The sequence below is a fragment of the Chenopodium album genome, chromosome 13 (assembly GCF_948465745.1).
Source record: "Chenopodium album chromosome 13, dcCheAlbu1.1, whole genome shotgun sequence".
NCBI lineage: Eukaryota > Viridiplantae > Streptophyta > Magnoliopsida > Caryophyllales > Amaranthaceae > Chenopodium > Chenopodium album.
Genome location: NC_137846.1, coordinates 23,969,481 through 23,987,619, shown reverse-complemented (window position 1 = coordinate 23,987,619; position 18,139 = coordinate 23,969,481). Strand labels below are relative to the sequence as shown.

At 36.5% G+C, this 18,139-nt stretch overlaps 1 protein-coding gene across 1 annotated transcript; it reads left to right on the top strand.

Annotated features, from left to right (window-relative positions):
• The first annotated feature begins 8,449 nt into the window (after positions 1-8,449).
• Positions 8,450-17,255, top strand: LOC145576530 (uncharacterized). The gene is made up of 8 exons (XM_081634275.1): positions 8,450-8,877; positions 8,975-9,107; positions 10,190-10,313; positions 10,873-10,929; positions 11,007-11,103; positions 11,331-11,538; positions 15,929-15,989; positions 16,911-17,255. The coding sequence occupies exons 2-8, from the start codon at positions 9,097-9,099 to the stop codon at positions 16,968-16,970; spliced, it is 618 nt and encodes a 205-aa protein (XP_081490401.1). The 5' UTR covers positions 8,450-8,877; positions 8,975-9,096; the 3' UTR covers positions 16,971-17,255.
• The last annotated feature ends 884 nt before the right edge of the window (positions 17,256-18,139 follow it).

The following is an 18,139-nucleotide window of genomic DNA, read 5'->3' as shown; positions in this document are numbered from 1 at the left end:
ACGAATGGGAAGAGTAAGGGAAAGAAGCCTCTTTGTCTTAAATTGGAAAATAAGGGTGATAAAGTCTGGACATAGGTCAAAGACGGTTGCTCCCGCAAACGTCCTGCTTCCTCTCATGAACCTGTTACTCCTCCGTTGTCCGTCGCTAATGCAAATTCAGCTATTTTTGCTTGCCTCAAACCTTTTAAAAAACAAAGGGGTGATTCTATGAGCAGTACTTCTTCTTCTGATTCTGCTTCTTCTTAGGGTGAGGTGGCTCCCCGGTCTAGGCCACCACAGCCACCATGAATGTGGCTTCTTGGAACTGTAGGGGCCTAAGTGCGGCGGACTCCCCTAAAGTTCCGTATGTTTCCTCTTTAGTCCGCTCTTTTGGGATCGATCTCATGTTTATAATGGAAACCTTAGTATCTGTAAATGTTGCTGTAGATAAGTTATCTTGCTTAGCTTTTAATGGTCATTGTGGTTCGGATGCCATAGGCCTTAGTGGGGGTTTAGTTGTTTTTTGGTTTGCCCCTATCTCTGTAGTACCTATTTCGGTTTCTCCGCATGTTATCTTTTGTAAAGTGGTAATTCCTGGCCAAGCAATAAAATATGTAGTGTTTGTGTATGTGTAGGGAATATTTCAAGCCATTAACCCCAAGCTTGAACCCCACTGTGATCATACACTTAAGCATGGTGGCGTCCAAAGGGAAGGAAGTTAGAGCAAAAGAGTCGCCAACAAGTTTTAGGAACTTGTAAACCGTTCACAAGGTGAAGATTACACCCCTTAACGATCCAGGAGATCGTCAACTCCAAAAGGTCTTGAACCAAATAGGGTTCGGGGATGAAGGTACAAATCCAACCTAAAAGAGATTGAACCTGCCCTAAATAGGCCTCTACTTTATTCTTCTCGTATTCATGTGCGCTTTCTGACTAACATGCAATCAACAGATTAACCCTAAACCTGTTTATCTATGTTGGTTGAATTTAATGCACAAGCAAAACTATTATTAGCGATCACTTGAATTATAATCATATTAGCCTTAAACAAGATTATTAATTATCTTATTAAGCGTGATTACAAGTACAAATTCCCTTTAAACATGCATAAAAGGCGTGATCAAGCAATAACAATAATAATAAATATCAAGCAACATAATAATCATCATAATAATTATAATCATAATAACAATCATAATTGAAATAATCATGTTAACGCTAAAGCATAATAATAGCAAGATCCTAGGCATAATACTAACAAGATTAATAACAAACCCTAGCATGTCACTAAACAATAAAAATCAAAGCTTTAGCCCTAACATGATACTAACATGATATTGATATGATATTAGAAAGCATAGGAAGCACCCTAAACATGATACTAAAAAGCAATAAAGACATCCTAACATGATACTAGGAATTAAACAAATTTAAACATGCTTTCCACAAGAATAGATCAATAAGATTACATACTTTGATGCCTCGTATCTCTTTCTAATAACAAAATACACGCATTAGTAACTTCAAGGAAAATAATAAATCAAACGATTAAATTAAATAATTGAAATAGAGATTTGGGACCAAACCCTTAGAAATTATAACCTTTCGCGTCTAGGGCGAAGGCAACTTCGAACTTGACTAGGTGTGTCTAGTGCTAATGTATGAGGAATTTTGTGAGAGAAGGTTTAGAAAAAGAATAGAGAGAGAAAGCTTCTAGCTTTTTGAGAGAGAAAGATGATGATTGTAGATTGATAATTGTTGATTGTAGATGAATAAAAACGGAGGTTCAGGACCCTATTTATAAGAAAACAGTCCGCAAATAAGTAGAATTTGATAAGGAATAAAACTCCACTCTGTCGCTGCAAAACCGACCTTGTCGCCAGGCGACAGGGTCTGTCGCGTGGCGACAAGGCTTGTCCCGTGGCGACAGGCTTGTCGTTTGGCGACAGCCTGGATTTCTACGCGCTTTCAACACGGAGTCCACATATGAATCAAAATCGATTTGTAAAGTCCGTATGAAACTGAATCGTATCTTTCATAAAATAATATTTTATTCCAAATAAAACTTTATCAAACTATAATTATTAATTCTAATTCTATTAGGACTAAAAAGAACCTTCTAGAGAAATCTAGAAGAATATAATCAATTCTAATAAACTTTAGGAATAATAATTAACATTGGGCCCTCCCCTAGATCATTGGGCCGCATGTAAAGATCAAACCGGACCCAGTTTAGTATTTTGGCCATAACTTCCTCATTATTCATCGGAATTGGGCTTATAATATATCGTTGGAAAGCTCTTTGCAAGCCCCATCCAACTACACTATTATTGGACCCTTGTCGTGGACCAAACTAAACTGGATTGGCTATTTTCATAAAATAAAGTTATTTTCGAAAACAGAAAGAAAGAATTTAATAAAAACCAACCGCAACACTTGACCTTTCACACTTTCACCTCTTTCGATAATCATTCGACGCAAAAGGTATTCATCACTGGGTTTGGTTTTGGGGAGACACATTTGGGTGTATACAGTATGGTTCGCCTCAAGTTTCTTTACGTTCTTTTGTTTGGGATGAACTTCTAGAAATTTCGAACCACCACCCTGATGTTGTTCTTTTAGGTGATTTTAACCAAGTGGAGTATATAAATGATAAGATGGGAGGAGCTCATTCTATTCCAGGTCGTTCTGACTTTTTGGAATGGAAATTGGCTTCGGGTTTAGTTGACATTCATTTTACGGGTTCTCCCTTTACCTTGACTAATGGTCAATTGGGGAACCCCACTTTTGAAAGACTTGATAAAGGATATGCTTCTTGTTCATGGCTAGATTCTCACCCAGATGCTATGATAATGCACCAACCCATCCTTTTTTCGGATCATGCGGCTATTGTTTTCAAGGAACAGGTTTCTCACTCTTCTAGGAAATGCCCTTACCGAATTGAAAATTGGTGTTTAGATATTCGAGAAGTTTCTTTAATGATTAAATCCTCTTGGCATCATAACCTTTTAGGATCACAAATGTTTGTATTGTCCCAAAAGTTGGTGAACCTTAGACATATGTTACTACATTGGTGTGTGGAACATAAAAAAGCTTGGGATATTGATTGGAGAGATTTGCAGGACACTGTAGCTTCGCAAGCTTAGTTGTTAAATTCGTCTTCTACGGGTTTGCTTTTCCTTCAGACCAGGGATGAGGAAATTTCTCAGGCTAAAACTTTATTCACTTACTAGAAACAGAGGTCTAAAGTTCGATGGGATGCTTTTGGTGAAACTAGTTCGCGCCTTCTTTTCTCTTCAGTTCAGGAGCGTCGTCGTCGGAATAAAATTTTTAGCCTAAAGGATCTTCAAGGTAATTGGATTATAGATCCTGAAGGAATTGAGAATCTTTTGACTAATCATTTCTCGGATCTTTACAATTGCCAAAACTCTTCTTCTCCTACCATTCCTGGGTTTTGGTATGATTTACAGATTCCTTCGCTTTCTCCAATTCATCAACAGCAGCTTATGGCCCCGTTTACTTCTACCGAGATTAAGGATGCTATTTTCCATATTGGAAATGATAAATCTCCCGGGCTGGATGGATTTTCGGCAGCTTTCTTTAAATCTCAATGGTCGATTGTTGGTGACCAAGTTACTTCAGCAATTCAGTATTTCTTTGCCCGTGGTTATCTGCTTAAAGATTGGAACCGTACTTTTTTGGTTCTTTTACCCAAGGTGGACCATCCTGATTCTCCTTCCCAATTTCGACCTATAGGTTTGTGCAATGTTCTTTATAAATGTATTGCGAAATGCTTGACAGCCCGGTTGCGGAAATTCATGCCTCTGCTGATTTCGGAGACTCAATCTACTTTTGTTCCGGGCCGTCTAATGTCGGATAATAGTCTCATTGCTCATGAAATCCTCTCCTATATGAATTCCTCAGCTTTGAGATTATGCTCTGCAGCTTTGAAATTGGATATGAATAAAGCTTATGACAGGGTGAATTGGGCTTTTTTATAGGATGTGCTTCAGCCTTTTGGTTTTCCGCCTTATTGGATTCAACTTATTAAGCAATGTGTGTCTATAGTTTCCTTTCAGATCCTTGTTAACGGCAAGCCATCTTCTGTTCTTAGGCCGGTGTGTGGTTTACGTCAGGGAGATCCTTTGTCGCCTTATCTTTTCGTTCTTTGCATGGAAATTTTTTCGATAATGTTGCGGAAGGCCGAGGCAACTGGTTTATTTCAAGGTTTGCGCATTTCCAGACAAGCTCCATCTGTTTCCCATCTGTTCTTCGCAGATGATGCGCTCTTATTTTTCCGAGTTACTCCTGAGGCCTGCTCTCATCTTTTGGATGTGATTAATCGTTTTTGCACCATGTCTGGTCAGATGGTTAATGTTCAAAAGTCCTTTGTCAAATTTAGCTCGAATACTTCACAGGATTATCGTGAGTATTTAAGTTCTGCTTTGAATATGCAAGCTAAGAATTTGCTAGGTAATTACTTGGGTCTCTCGGTAGACTTAGGCCGTGCTAAATGTCATCAGTTTCAGTCCTTGATGGATAAAGTGTCGCAAAAGTTGTCAGCTTTTAGTTCCCGACACTTATCTGCAGCATCCAAGTTAGTGCTCATTAACACAGTGGTTGTAGCCTCTTTAAATCATGTGCTCTCTGTTTTTAAGTTGCCTTCGACCATCTCGGAGCACATTAACAGTCTTCTATCTCGGTTTTGGTGGAAGAAGAGTAATTCCACTAGAGGTGTGGCTTTAACTCCTCCTTCTGCCCTCCATTTCCCTCGAGGTTTAGGAGGCTTGGGCATTCGTCATGTGCCCTCTTTCAATTCTGCTTTGTTAGCCAAACAAATGTGGCGTTTAATTCATCATCCACGGCTTTTAGTTTCGAGGATTTATTGTGCTCGTTATCATCATCTTATAAACTACAAAGCTACTAGTTCTCCTCCTCGTACTTCTTGGGGATGTAGGAGTTTGTTAGAAGGGGTCTGGGTTCTTTCGCATGGTGCTATGTGGAAGGTGGGCTCTGGTTCTCAGATTAACATCGTGGACGAAAATTGGGTTCCTGGGGTTTCTTTTCTGTTTAAAGATTCCTTTCCTCAGTCCGACCTTCCCTCCATGGTGTCGCAGATAATTGATCCTATTTCTCATTCCTGGGATAGTACTCGTATCCGGAAGTTTTTCCCTCCTGCTACGGCAGATTCTATTCTTGGGATGGAAAGACCTCAAGAAGAAATGGATGATTTTGTTTACTGGAAATTTACTCGGGATGGTTCTTTTACTACTAAATCTGCTTACGCCCACTTACTGCTTCAAACTTGGTCGGACAGATCCTTGCCTTCTAACATTCTTCCAGGTTGGTGGAAGCGATTTTGGGGTCTTCCGATTTTACCAAAATGAAAGCTCTTCGTTTGGAAGATTTTACATAATGGTCTTCCCACGTCGGCTGTCTTGGTTTTAAAAGGTGTTCCAGTTGATGCTATTTGTGGGTTCTGTCATCATCATCTGGAAACAGTCTCTCACATCTTCCAACAATGTGAGTTTACTAGTTTGGTTTGAGCTTCTCATCCTTTAGATGTGCTTCGGACTTTGTCCCTAGATCGTGACTTTGGCTCTTGGTTAACTGAATCTATTACTGGCTTTGCCACTTCTAAGGATTGGAGCAGTTTGGATGGCCTGTTAGCTTTTTTTGTGGGCTATCTAGTTAACTAGGAACAACCTTCGTTTTCGGTCAGAGGTCTATTCTCCGGCAGGGATTTTTGCTATGGCTACTTCGTGGGTTGCTAGGAGTGAAAAGGCTAGAAATTTGTATGATCTTTCTCAACCCTCTTGTCCTCCTGGCTTCGGTTCCTCTCCTCCGCACTTTTCAGGGTTGGGTGGTCCTTCTGGTCAGTATGACATCTGTCTTACCTTTGATGGTTCTTGGAGTTCTATGGATCAACGTGCAGGTATGGGTTGGTTCTTCTCTTCTGGCCTTTTTTCTCCGTCTGTTGGGGGAGGGGCACAGGCAAGTTTTACTTCCTCAGCTCTTCATTCTGAACTGATAGCCTGTTTGCTTGGTTTACGCCATGTTCGAGATAAGGGCTATTCCAGCGTTAAAGTTTTTTCGGATTGCTGCTCAGTTTGCACTCTGATTCGGGGTCAAATCTCGGATCCTATTTCGATTATTTGGATTTTGCGTGAAATTCGACAGATTGTTGCAGGCTTTCATAGGTTTGACGTTCAGAAGGTTCCGAGACTACACATTGGTTATGCTCATCATCTGGCTGGTTTAGCTCCTCGTCGTCACTTTATTTGTTGTCGTTTTTAGTTTCTTAGTTCTCTTTGTCAAAAAAAAATCAAATAAAATTAAATTAAATTAAATTAAAATAAGCTAATTGAGAGAGGACTTCCTAGAGCTAGGGTTTAATATAATATTAGATGTTGGGCTCAACAATAATATAACACAAAGTAAAATAAGCTAATTTAACTTATTTCCCCACAATTGTACAACCTTAATCTACATCATTCACTAGACCCAGCCAACTCCAATCATGCCGGTGTTCAAAACCGCCTTCAAGGGCTGCTCCGTCAAATTCAGCCCCTTCTACAAACACCGCTTAGCCGTCGCCACCACCCAAAACTTCGGCAAGCACGGCAATGGCTGCCTCTACATCCTCGACCTCTCCCCTACCCCATCATATTCCACCCCCATCTCCGAACTCACCTTCTTCAATACCGCCGACGGCATCAACGACGTCGCCTGGTCCAAATCCGACGTCAACCTCCTCGTCGCCGCCTTTGCCGACGACTCCCTCAAATTGTACGACACCTCTTTCTCCCCTCAACAAGACCCTTATCGCCCTCTCTCTGGACACACCGGTGAAGCTTATTCCGTCGATTGGAGCCCAATTCGCAGTAATTCCATCATCTCCGGCTCTTTCGATCATACAATCAAGCTTTGGACTATTGATCGCCCCACCAGTGTGCGCACCTTCAAGGGACATGAGTATTGTGTTTATAATGTTGCTTGGAATCCCCGGCTTGCCAATGTTTTCGCCTCGGCTTCCGGGGATTACACGGTTCGGTGTTGGGATGTTCGAAACCCGCGCTATACTATGACCATACTGGTAGTAGTAATAATCGTGAGATTTCGTCTTGTGATTGGAATACATTTGATGATTGTTTGCTGGCTTCCGGGGCGGTGGATAATATGGTTCGGGTTTGGGATGTGAGGAGTATTAGGACTCCCATTGCTGTTCTTGCTGGTCATAAGTATGCTGTAATGAAGGTTAAGTTTTCGCCACATCGCCAGAACATGGTTATGAGTCTATCTTTAGATAGGACGGTTTGTATGTGGGATTTTACGGTGGAGGATGCTTTAATTGAGAAGTATGATCGTCATACTGATTCCCCAGCCGGGATCGATATGAGTTTTATAGAAGAAGGGTTGTTGGCTAGTACTGGTTGGGATGGGATGACTTATGTTTGGCAACATATAACTGATCCTAGAGCCGAAGGAGGTATGTTGTAGTTGCTCCTTGCTTGTGTTGAGAATTTTATGTCTAAATGTTGATATATTTAGTGTTTAATAACCCAACTTTTTTTTTTGGATGTAATTGGAATGAGTTGATCATGCATTCACCCCTTTTTTGGTTGTCCAATATCTTTATTTATAAAACATGCTGTGTATAATGTATATGGATGCAAATGGAAATGTAAGCTATGATTGTTACGAAAATGGTAGCGTAATAAATTGCTGATAGTGATGGCTAATTGTTTATGATATTAATGATCTTAATGATAGCTTAATAAATGTAAGCTGCGAAATTGATAGCTTAATGATCTTGATTTCTCCTCGAAAGCTTTGGGTTGATCTACTACGAAAGAGATGTGTCGATTCATTTGGAGTTTCGTGATGAATTGTGGAGGATAATGGGGGAGAAGTGTTTGCCTCCAAGGTTGTTTATTAGAGAAAGGTATATTGGAGGACCAGAGCAAGTTTTGACATTGAATGAACAGGGGAATTGAGGCCTTTGTTTAGAGATATACCAATTAATTTTAGTGAAGGGCCTTGTAATGTTTGTTGTGGGTTAAGATTTATCTTGTGTTACAATTGCAATGGAAGTAGGAAGATTTTTGAGAATAATGATCAAGAAGAAGGTAGTAGTAGTAGACTAGTAGTAATGGTCGATTATGGATGTAATGAAAATAGTTTGGTTGTTTGCCCAGTTTGTTGATGTCTATTTTTGTTGGGTTTGTTCTTTGGTTCTTTGTTTATTCCAATTATGCTTCTATGATTCAATTATTTTGTTATATAAATTACATATCATTAATTGTATAATAAACAATTAAAGATATTAATGGTCAAAGTTGCATCTCGGCAAATGTGTTGGTCAAACCGATGCAAATAAAAAATAAAACCAGAGGGAGTATTTGCAGTGGTTAGGTACTTGTTACACATTTTGTGCACTTTGTAGTGGTGAAGGCCATCTTATGCTAAGGTATAACTACAAAGTGTTACTCGGAGCCCATCACCGAAAGAATCAGATCAACATAAGTAAAGATCTGGTGCTGTAAACTTGTGATAGATTCCACTACCATATTTTTGTCTAATGGTGCTAATGAGATTCCACTCCTATGAGTTGACATGAGCTCCCAAATCCATATATTTTGCTAATTCCTGTTTTATTAATTTTTGTTCTGTTGCATCCAATTATGTACAAGTATATTTCTACTTGTGTAAGCTACCTAGATTTATCGAAACATGTATACATTCAGATTGCTAATTAGGATGGAATGAATGAAACAAATGCCTTATGTGAGAGAGCAATAATTCCTTACAGAAGCTTGACACATTTCACTTGTTAGGTGATTGCTGATTTTGATGCGACATTAACAAAATATAACATCAATGGCCAAAGGGGGCAAAGTAAGTCTGCCTCCAACCTTTTATTATATTAATATTCTTGGTCCTTGACTCTATAATACATAATGCTTCCATTACTGTTTACTAATATCATGCATAGCCAGTCATGGACTTCTACAGCAGGGGAATCCAGAGTATGATAGAAAGAGACAGGAGCTATATGACCATTACCGTCCAATAGAAATTTGTCCAGAAATTCCAATTGATGAGAAAACAAAGCTTATGGAAGAGTGGTAATTTTCTATATCATATAATGTAGACCTCCTTGATATCTACCTGCTAGAATTTATTGTTCCCTGCTTTGTCAGTCATGTAAATGATGTAATATTGACCCTAAAAAAAACCATGGCTTTACTAAGCAGTACAGTTATTTTTCAATAGGACATCAACCTTTTACTATCTTGTAGTTGTCGATAATGCTTTCTTATGTAAATACACTTTCCACCCCATTTAATTTGGTGTTATTTTCATTTGCTGATGTCCCATAATATATGAAGAAACACAACAATAACATCGTCCCAATGCTTTTAACAAAGCTAGAGTTCTAAGAAGGTTTGGGGGTTGAGTGTATGAAAAAGCCACAAACTTATACTTCCTCCGTTCTTTTTAATCGCGAGGTTGGAGACTTCACACTTGTCAATGAACATTTTATAACTTAAATATCGTAAGGGTAAAAATTATTAAAAAGTTTATATTATGAAAGTTTCGAGACAAATCTAATAAGATCCCACGTGACTATTTATTTATTTATTTATTTTCCAACGTATAAATCACAAAAGTCAATCAAAAGAGTGAGTGTGAATGTAAAATTCCAAATGTTCTGATTAAAAAAGAATGAGGAATTACTTCTTAAAAAGGATAAAATTATAAAGCGGTCATTGTTTACTACTGCCCAAATGGTGATTTTAATATTGGTTCCATGTTTAGTTGAAGTCTTTTTGAAAAAAATTAATATAATAAAGGATGTGTTCATAAGAAATCAAACATGCTTGTGCAAAAGTTTGTATCACAAAGTAGGACAATGGGAGCCATTTATTTTAGTTTGTCCACTATTAGCAAGCCAAGAATGAAATCTTGTTTGAATTATTAGCAAGAAGATATACCATTTGAATCAAAATCAGTGTGAATGATACAAGAACTAAGAAGAATTTAGATCATTCTATGACCACCCCCTTAAAGTCTTATTGAAGCATCCTAAGGGAATTGCCGGCTTTCTAATCATGCTACCTTTAAAGGCACTCTATTTGGCAAGGGGTCGGGTTAGTGAACCATGTCCTTGATTCTATTTCTGATTGTTATTTTTCCCAAAAAACAGGTGGGGAAAGACACATGGTCTTCTTGTTGAGGGAGGTCTCACATTTGATGATATAAGAAAGTCTGTTGCTAATGCCAGAATGGCATTTCGAGAGGGTGTAATTAAACTGTTTCAGATTTTAGAGGTGATTATTCTTCATCTTTTAATCCTTCACTTTTAAGATCTTGTTGTTTCTGTTACATGCTTATTTAAAAGTAAATTTTCTGCTTCACATTAGTTTGTTGAAGACGAACAACTGAACAAGTCCATTATAATGGGGCTAGAAAGTGATCCTGTTTCCTCACTCATTTTCTGTTTACTTGTTACCAGCTCTCATGCCAAAGCAAAGCGTTGTCTGCTCTAATTCATTAAGCCCATTATCTGTTTCCGTCTTATTAATATGCAAATAGTTCCTCGAGTCCATATGAGATGGCTCTTACCAATCTTGCTGCTCTAAAATGCTCTCATTTGAATCATAAATGCATATAACTGCCCACATTCATGAGCCATAGTCCTATGAAATCTTGGTTTGAGCGAAACTCATGTTGTGTTTTCTTCTTCATCCATGTAGTGTGTTACAAAGTGTTACCTGGAGCTCCTTATTTAACACTAGCACTTTTTTGTATATCAAGACATGTTAAAAAAATTTAATTGTTGAAGTTCCCTCTGTATATTTTACTAATTGTTTGTTGTTTCTGGTGCAGGAAAAAGATGTTCCTATCCTAATATTCTCTGCAGGACTTGCGGATATCATAGAGGAGGTAGGTGTGAGTTTTTGTTGTCTTTAAATAATTGTGGTTTTTTCGCTCCCTTACATTTTGTTCCATGAAATGAGCAGGTCCTCAGGCAGAGAATTCAGAGATCTTTTAAAAACATTGAGATTGTATCAAACCGGATGGTCTTTGATAACGAAGGGAACCTATCAGCTTTTAAAGGTATTTCTGTTATATATGAACCTCATTAACATGTGTATACTCTGTTCTCATGTAGTCATGTATTGACGATCCTCATTGAAAGAAATATTGTTACACTGTGATTCTACTAGGATTAATTTTTGTTTTGGCATCATACTTTCTGAGCTTTTCTTACTTGCTGAACTATCCTCAAAGAGTTTTAATTTGATCCATCATCTATATTTATTCTTCTATCTTGTCGTTTCCAGGAAAAACTATTCATGTCTTGAATAAGAATGAGCATGCCCTTGATATGGCAGAACCTTTACATGATAAAGTGGGAGCTGTGGATGCGCCTGTTATTGATTATGTTGCCATGAAACAGAGAACCAATGTTCTACTTCTTGGAGACCACATTGGGGACTTGGGAATGTCAGATGGTCTTGATTATGAAACACGAATATCAGTGGGTTTTTTGTAAGTTCATCTTTTCAATGCTATCTTCTATTAAAGCAATGGTATATTGGTATTGGTTTTTCTTTGTAAGTTGTTCTGTCATCTTCTGCCATGAGTTCATGATCATCTTTGGCTCTCTTGCATTTTATAGCTATGATTTGTCATTCTATCATTGCAACTCTTTTTTCCTTCTTATATTTTATAATTTTTTTTCTGAATATGCAAAGCAGGAACTAGATGGGGGGGGGGGGGGGGGGGAAGTGGGGTAAGATTTGTTTTGTTACTATAGATTTCAAATCCTGTAACAGAAATCCCTGATACTCCCTAGTTGAGTAATACAAATCTGCTCTTATAGAACCTGAGGAGATATTTCCTGTCGAGTAATGCAGAAGTGTTCTATATGAAACTTAAGGTATCAATCGTATCATCCTTCCTTCCCTTTTTAGCCATGGGATTAGCTTGCATGTTTAATCTCCTTGGGGAAAATTCAGCCATTCATGAAGTAATAATGGATATCAGGTCCGTGCAGTTAAAACACAAGATTGTTAATTGGATTTTGGATTCCATCCAAGCATGCAATTGGTTTCTTCGAAGTGAATTTAGGGAGTAATCTCCCCATCCCAACAGAAATTAGCTATAGCTGTCAAGGATTGTGGCTAATTCTCTATGGCTTTGCAAAGTTAGCCCTTTGCACATCAATGATGCCTCAAGCGAATAACAAGCACTTAATCATCTTGCTCAAATTTCCTTGCTCGGACTTCAAAATGGCTTGTGGTTCATCAATTTGGGCCTCAAACAATGATTGGTCATAGATATGCGTTCCAATCTCCAACATCTTGTAGCAGTCATAGAAGAGAGAAAAAAAAATGTTCACTCCTATTTCCTATATATTTAACTCATTCTCGAAGATCGAAAGATCGGCCTTGGAAGAGAGAAAAAAAAAAAAAAAAAATTGGGGTGACAGAGAAAAAAGCAAATCTTAAATCTTACTTTTTCTCTCCTCTCATTTCTAAAAGCAAATTTATCATGTATAATCAATTGTCATATTTGCTTATATTCCAAAATGAGCAAATTTTAACTTTTTCTCTATTCTATCTCTTTTCTTGAAGCAAATATATCATGCATAAATGCATAATCGTCATATTTGCTTATTTGCGCAAAATGTACAAAATGAGCAAATTTGTTTGCTTATTTGCATATAATGAGTAAAAAATTCCCAAACTCGTCTTCTTCATCTCCTTGCACCATTAATAGACAAATGGTAGCTTTAGCATCACCCTAACAACAATAACTATAACAATAATTCTGATCCACAACTCAAATAAAATAACAATAAAGTTATACTTCACATCTTCAATTAAAATTCCCAAACTATGTTTCTCACATCCTAGAATAGCACATTTAAACTCAAAATATATTGAACAATTGTGGGGAATAATTGTATGAAAAAGCAGGATTAACATTTGATTTCAAGATTCTCACAATTATATAGTTATTTAATTAGAATTATCAATCTGAGGAGGAGAGCGAAAATAAGCGAAGAAGATGAAGAAGAGGTGGAGAGAGAATCGAAATGGTTCAATAGTTGCATTCATTTATGAATTTAATTGTAAATTTGCATCTTTTGTATGTAATTCCACCGTGGTTGGATGATATAGAGGCCCCGTTTGGTTTGATGTAAAACATTTTCAATGAAAAACTAGTTTTCATGTAAAACATATTTTTAAGGAAAACCACACTTGCAAGATAATTTTCCTTTGTTTGGTTCTTATAAGAAAAGTAAAAGAGAAATTAAAAAAAAGAAGTGGAAATGTGGGGATGGATGAGAGGAAAATAAAAAAGAAATAAGGAGAAGGGGAGGAAAATGTGGCTTCCCTTGTTTAGTTAAGGAAAATGTTTTCCACCATTATGAATGCAATTTTCCACCATTACAAAAATTATTTCCCACTCCTTCACAAACCAAACAAAGGAAATGAAAAATAATGGGAAAATCATTTTCCATGAAAATTTTACATCACACCAAACGGGACCTTAAGGTCTTTTGGGGGAATATTGGGAAAATGATGGATGTAAAGGGGTTTTGATCAAGAGTTTGTATTGATCGGTACTACAATAAATGAGCTGATAAAAAAGAGTCCTTGGAATTACATAGACCTAATTACCTCCCCAGATTTGAGATCCTCTCGCTAAAGCTTTATACCTTACTGGATTGTGAAAATCGCTCTTAGCATCTGTAACTGGTGGACTTATATGATCTTTTTATTGAAGTTTGTAAAGGTTTACTAAGATGAATAACTAATACATAGTTAGCTCTATTATTTAGTTTATCTCTTACTGTTTTCTTTGGTGATGATTTCTAATGGTTTGTTAACTATTTGCTCATCTGGAATAGGCTATTACAATATTTACTGCCATGTACTTGTAATTGTTGGAAGATTTTAAATCAGAAAATAACCTCTTTGACATGTTGAGGATCAAGCCAGTGCTGATGATATTAAATGTAGAATTTGGGTTGTTGAAACTGTAGACTTGCTTTGACAGGGACAACATAATAAAATTAAAGGTGTCCTGGAACAAATAATGTATTGAAAGCAGCTGTTTGACACGGTCTAACAAAAACTGACAGTCTGGCCTCAACTCTTACTACCCTGTTAGCTGTGCTTCTTGTTCTGGTTTTGGAAGTTGGAATTGGAAATATTTTGGGTTTTAGATTAGTATATCCTCAATATTTGAATTTATGAGATGCTGTCTGGAAAGAACCTCATCATATTTATCCTATTTTACTCTAGTTATGTTACAATTTATTCACTGGCTACATCATTGTTGGTATCTGCAGTAATGATGGCAACGAGACTGAAAATAGAACATTGTTAATGAGATGTAGAATGATTTAGAAACACTGTTAAGCCATATAATGGAGAACAATGGCGACGATTTTGTTATCTGTAATATCCTCAAGCTCATTAAAACTCCCCTCTTGTCTGTTGCTTGTGGACATAGCTAACATATCGTTAGTGAACCATGTAAAATCTGTGTTCAGTGGTACCTTTTTTTTTTTGGTTGTTGTTCACTAATTGTGGCTATTGAAATTTCATGACAATCCTGCTTCATTGGCTCTTGGTTCCTGATACTCTTGCCTGGAATTTTTCTGTATTTGAAATGGGATATATTGGATGATGTGAAAGCATACTGCTGGCATAAAATTGAATCTGGATGAGTTTTTTTTATTAACAAAATGCTGAGAAACTAACTTAGCGTAGTGACCAAAACAGAGGATTAAGGACAGAAGAGATTCAGGAAGGAAGAAGAATGATAAGGGAAGCATAAGTAAAGATATGAGCATATGATTGTATATTTATGCTAATAAAATCACCAATTAAAGCCTCCCAGGCCTCTAAGTACTAATAACTTTCCACAATATTCAACTTAGATCTCATGTTTCCCATTTTTTTATTGATTGGTTTGTAAAGCATGGAAAACAAGTATGAAAGGTGGAAAATTTATTACTTAAGAGTTGAAAATTTCTCCTTTCGAAAGGAATGAATGCCACATATCTCTTCCATCTTCTGCCTTCTACTTCCATGTTTTCCTTCTTCCATTTGTTTTTCTTGTAAGGAAAAAAAACAAAGGACAACTGTTTTTACAAGTGTGTATTTCCTTTGAAAATTGTTTTCCATGGAAAATCATTTCCTTGGAATATAATTAGTGAATAAAAACATAGAATTAATGAAAAGATGAGGTGGTTATTAAGTAAACAGATTTCTACAAGGATTCTTACTATAATGTCAATATAATTAAATACAAATCTTGATTACTGAAGCACACAACACTTGGTTAAAATCATTGCTCAATCTGATGATCATAGCAGTAGCCTGGTCTCTAAGACAATGATTTCCAAGGTAGGTTGTATTTTAAATACACACAGATGGGTGACTTAAGGAATTGATGTGAAAAGAATACAAGCCACATAATTTGTTACATTAGATTTTGTTTGGAGCTTTATCCCATGTTTTTCAGTCTCTCTTGCCACCAATGACAAAATTAATATGTAGTATTGCTTCCACCCAAAATAATTGACCACATTACTTTAAGAAATTGAGTTAAAATATCATAAAAATCGTTCTTTATCATCTCATCCAAATTGATATTGCCCTGCTTTAGTTTAAGAATTATTAGTTAATGATGTAATTAAAGGGACAAGGAAAGGTTCAAATTTTAATTTACTGAATATTGAAATTGAAATATTATTTTAGGATTATCAAAAAGAAAGTTGGTTTATTAATTATTGATGGAGAATAGTACAAAGCTGTACCATTCATTTACTATGTTAAATTTTTTTCGTATAGTTGTAGCCTTGCACTATCATTTAAGTAGAATTTGTGACTGACCACTATCCATATGAATTATGCAGGAATGACAAGGTCAATGAATCTCTTGAGAGTTACAAAAAAGCCTTTGATGTTTTATTTTTGGTGAGTGGCCTGAATTGTGTGCTTCTTGTTTAATTTTGTTTAACTACTGATATTCTAATAAGGAGTAATTTTGTTTTGGTCAAAGGTTGTTGTAGTCGCTCTGTCCTTCTCTGCTTTATTCCTCCGTTTGATCTTTTACTTTGGGCCAGTAAATGAGGGGCTATGAGAGAGCGTTATTAGAAGTAGGGTATGTGATTATAGTATGTGGGATCATAGTTGTTAAGCTGTTGATGTCTACTTTATCCAATGTGCTTTGATTCTGTGGAAAAGACCTACAAAATGACTTTTTTTTTTTAGCTTTTTTCATTGGATCCAAGGGAGTCACAAGGGCATTATAAATTACAAATGGGAGAGAGGGGATTTGAACCTGTGATATACTGATCTATCGTATACAATCTCTCAATGTTTGTCATTAGGCCAAAACCTCATTGGTATGACCGACCTAATCATAGGTGTTGGCATGCTGCATACTGATCCTATTTTTTTCATACGGTCTGACTTGAGACCTAGGATCTTTGGGTGAATGCATTTTGGTGTGGATTGCACAAAAATTTAAACATAAACAATGTTTAGCCTGCCGATGAAATTGATTCTTTATACCAAGGATTGAACTTCCCATATATTTAAGAAAACAGAATGTGTCAGATCTATATGTGACAGGATGGGTTTTTTTTTTTTTTTTTTTTTTTTTTTTTTTTTTTTTTGGGGGGGGGGGGGGGGGGGAGTCAAGGTGTGTATCTATAATTTGCAAAAAAAAGTACTTTGTAAAAAAGAAAGTACTGTCTGAGAGGAGTTTGTCAACAGATGATTACGAAAATGGAGTATCTCACCGTTCATATTGCTTCTTGGAGTGAATTGGTATGTATCGAAGCTATCTTCTTAGAACTTATATGGAACTAAACATCTGTATTTTTGTTGCAGAATGATGCCCCGATGTCGGGAGTTGTCAACCTTCTTTCTCAGCTAATCAAAGATGGATGATATATTGACTACATGCCTTGTATTCTTTTCACATCAATTCCTTAAGTCAACAATCTGTGCGTATTGAAAAGACAACATACGTTGGGAATTATGGTTTTAGAGACTAATCAACTGCTAGCATTTTCAACTGGGTATATGATCGTCAGATTGAGCCATGATCTTAGCCAAGTATTTTACGCTTCGGTAATCATGATTATTGTTTATTCATGTTGACATAATTGTTAGAATAATTTATTGTTGTAGGAATTTGTCTTCTTAATCTTAATAACCACCACATCTTTTCATTATTAATTTTCTCTTTTCTTATTTTAATGTCTTACTCTATTAGTTTGCTTTCAGACATGGTGGTGATATTCTACTTAGCACTCATCACATATACCCTATTTCCTGTGGCATTTTGATGAATGTGCAATTGTGCACTGTCTCTTTCCTTGGTGTTACTATTGCCATACCTATAACTCTGAGCGATTTTCCTAAATAATGCTCGATAATGAAAAAAAAAAAAAATCTCAATGAAAATACTTCAAATTTTAAATTTAGCATGCTGCTCACAATTTTAAGATTTTTTTTTTCTCGCCTTAATTTATCCAAAATATTTCAAATAAGATCATTTTGAAACGGAAGAAGTATTTTCCAAATCTGAAAGTTTAAAATCATTTTCTTTACGAAATTGTATTCATATATATACATAGATAAACTAACACAAATAAAGCAAAGTGATCACATCAAATTAATTTCAAAATAAGCAATTACTTGAATAAGTTGAACCGAACATAGGCTTAAAAACGAGAAATTCATCCCTCCACACAAAATTACGCAAACGCGAAATGTCTCACATATTCAATGCGCACGATACCAAAAATAAGCAAGATTTTCCATGCAAGATATGGGTTGTGCGTAGAAGCAAGCACAGCAAAGTGGCAGACACATACATAATACACCACATAATTATAAAGTGGCAGACAACACACATACTTTTAGGCTTTATTATGACATCTCATTTAGATTGGTGCAACTTCAAAGTCAAAGTCATAATTTGCAAAATCATTATCAACTAAAGTTCATCAACATTAACATGTACCGTTAAACACATCTTCTCCCACCAAATTTGGGTGTGCTTGTTCCACGCCTGTAGGCTGTAGCATCTTGTGTGCAAGAAACATTAATTC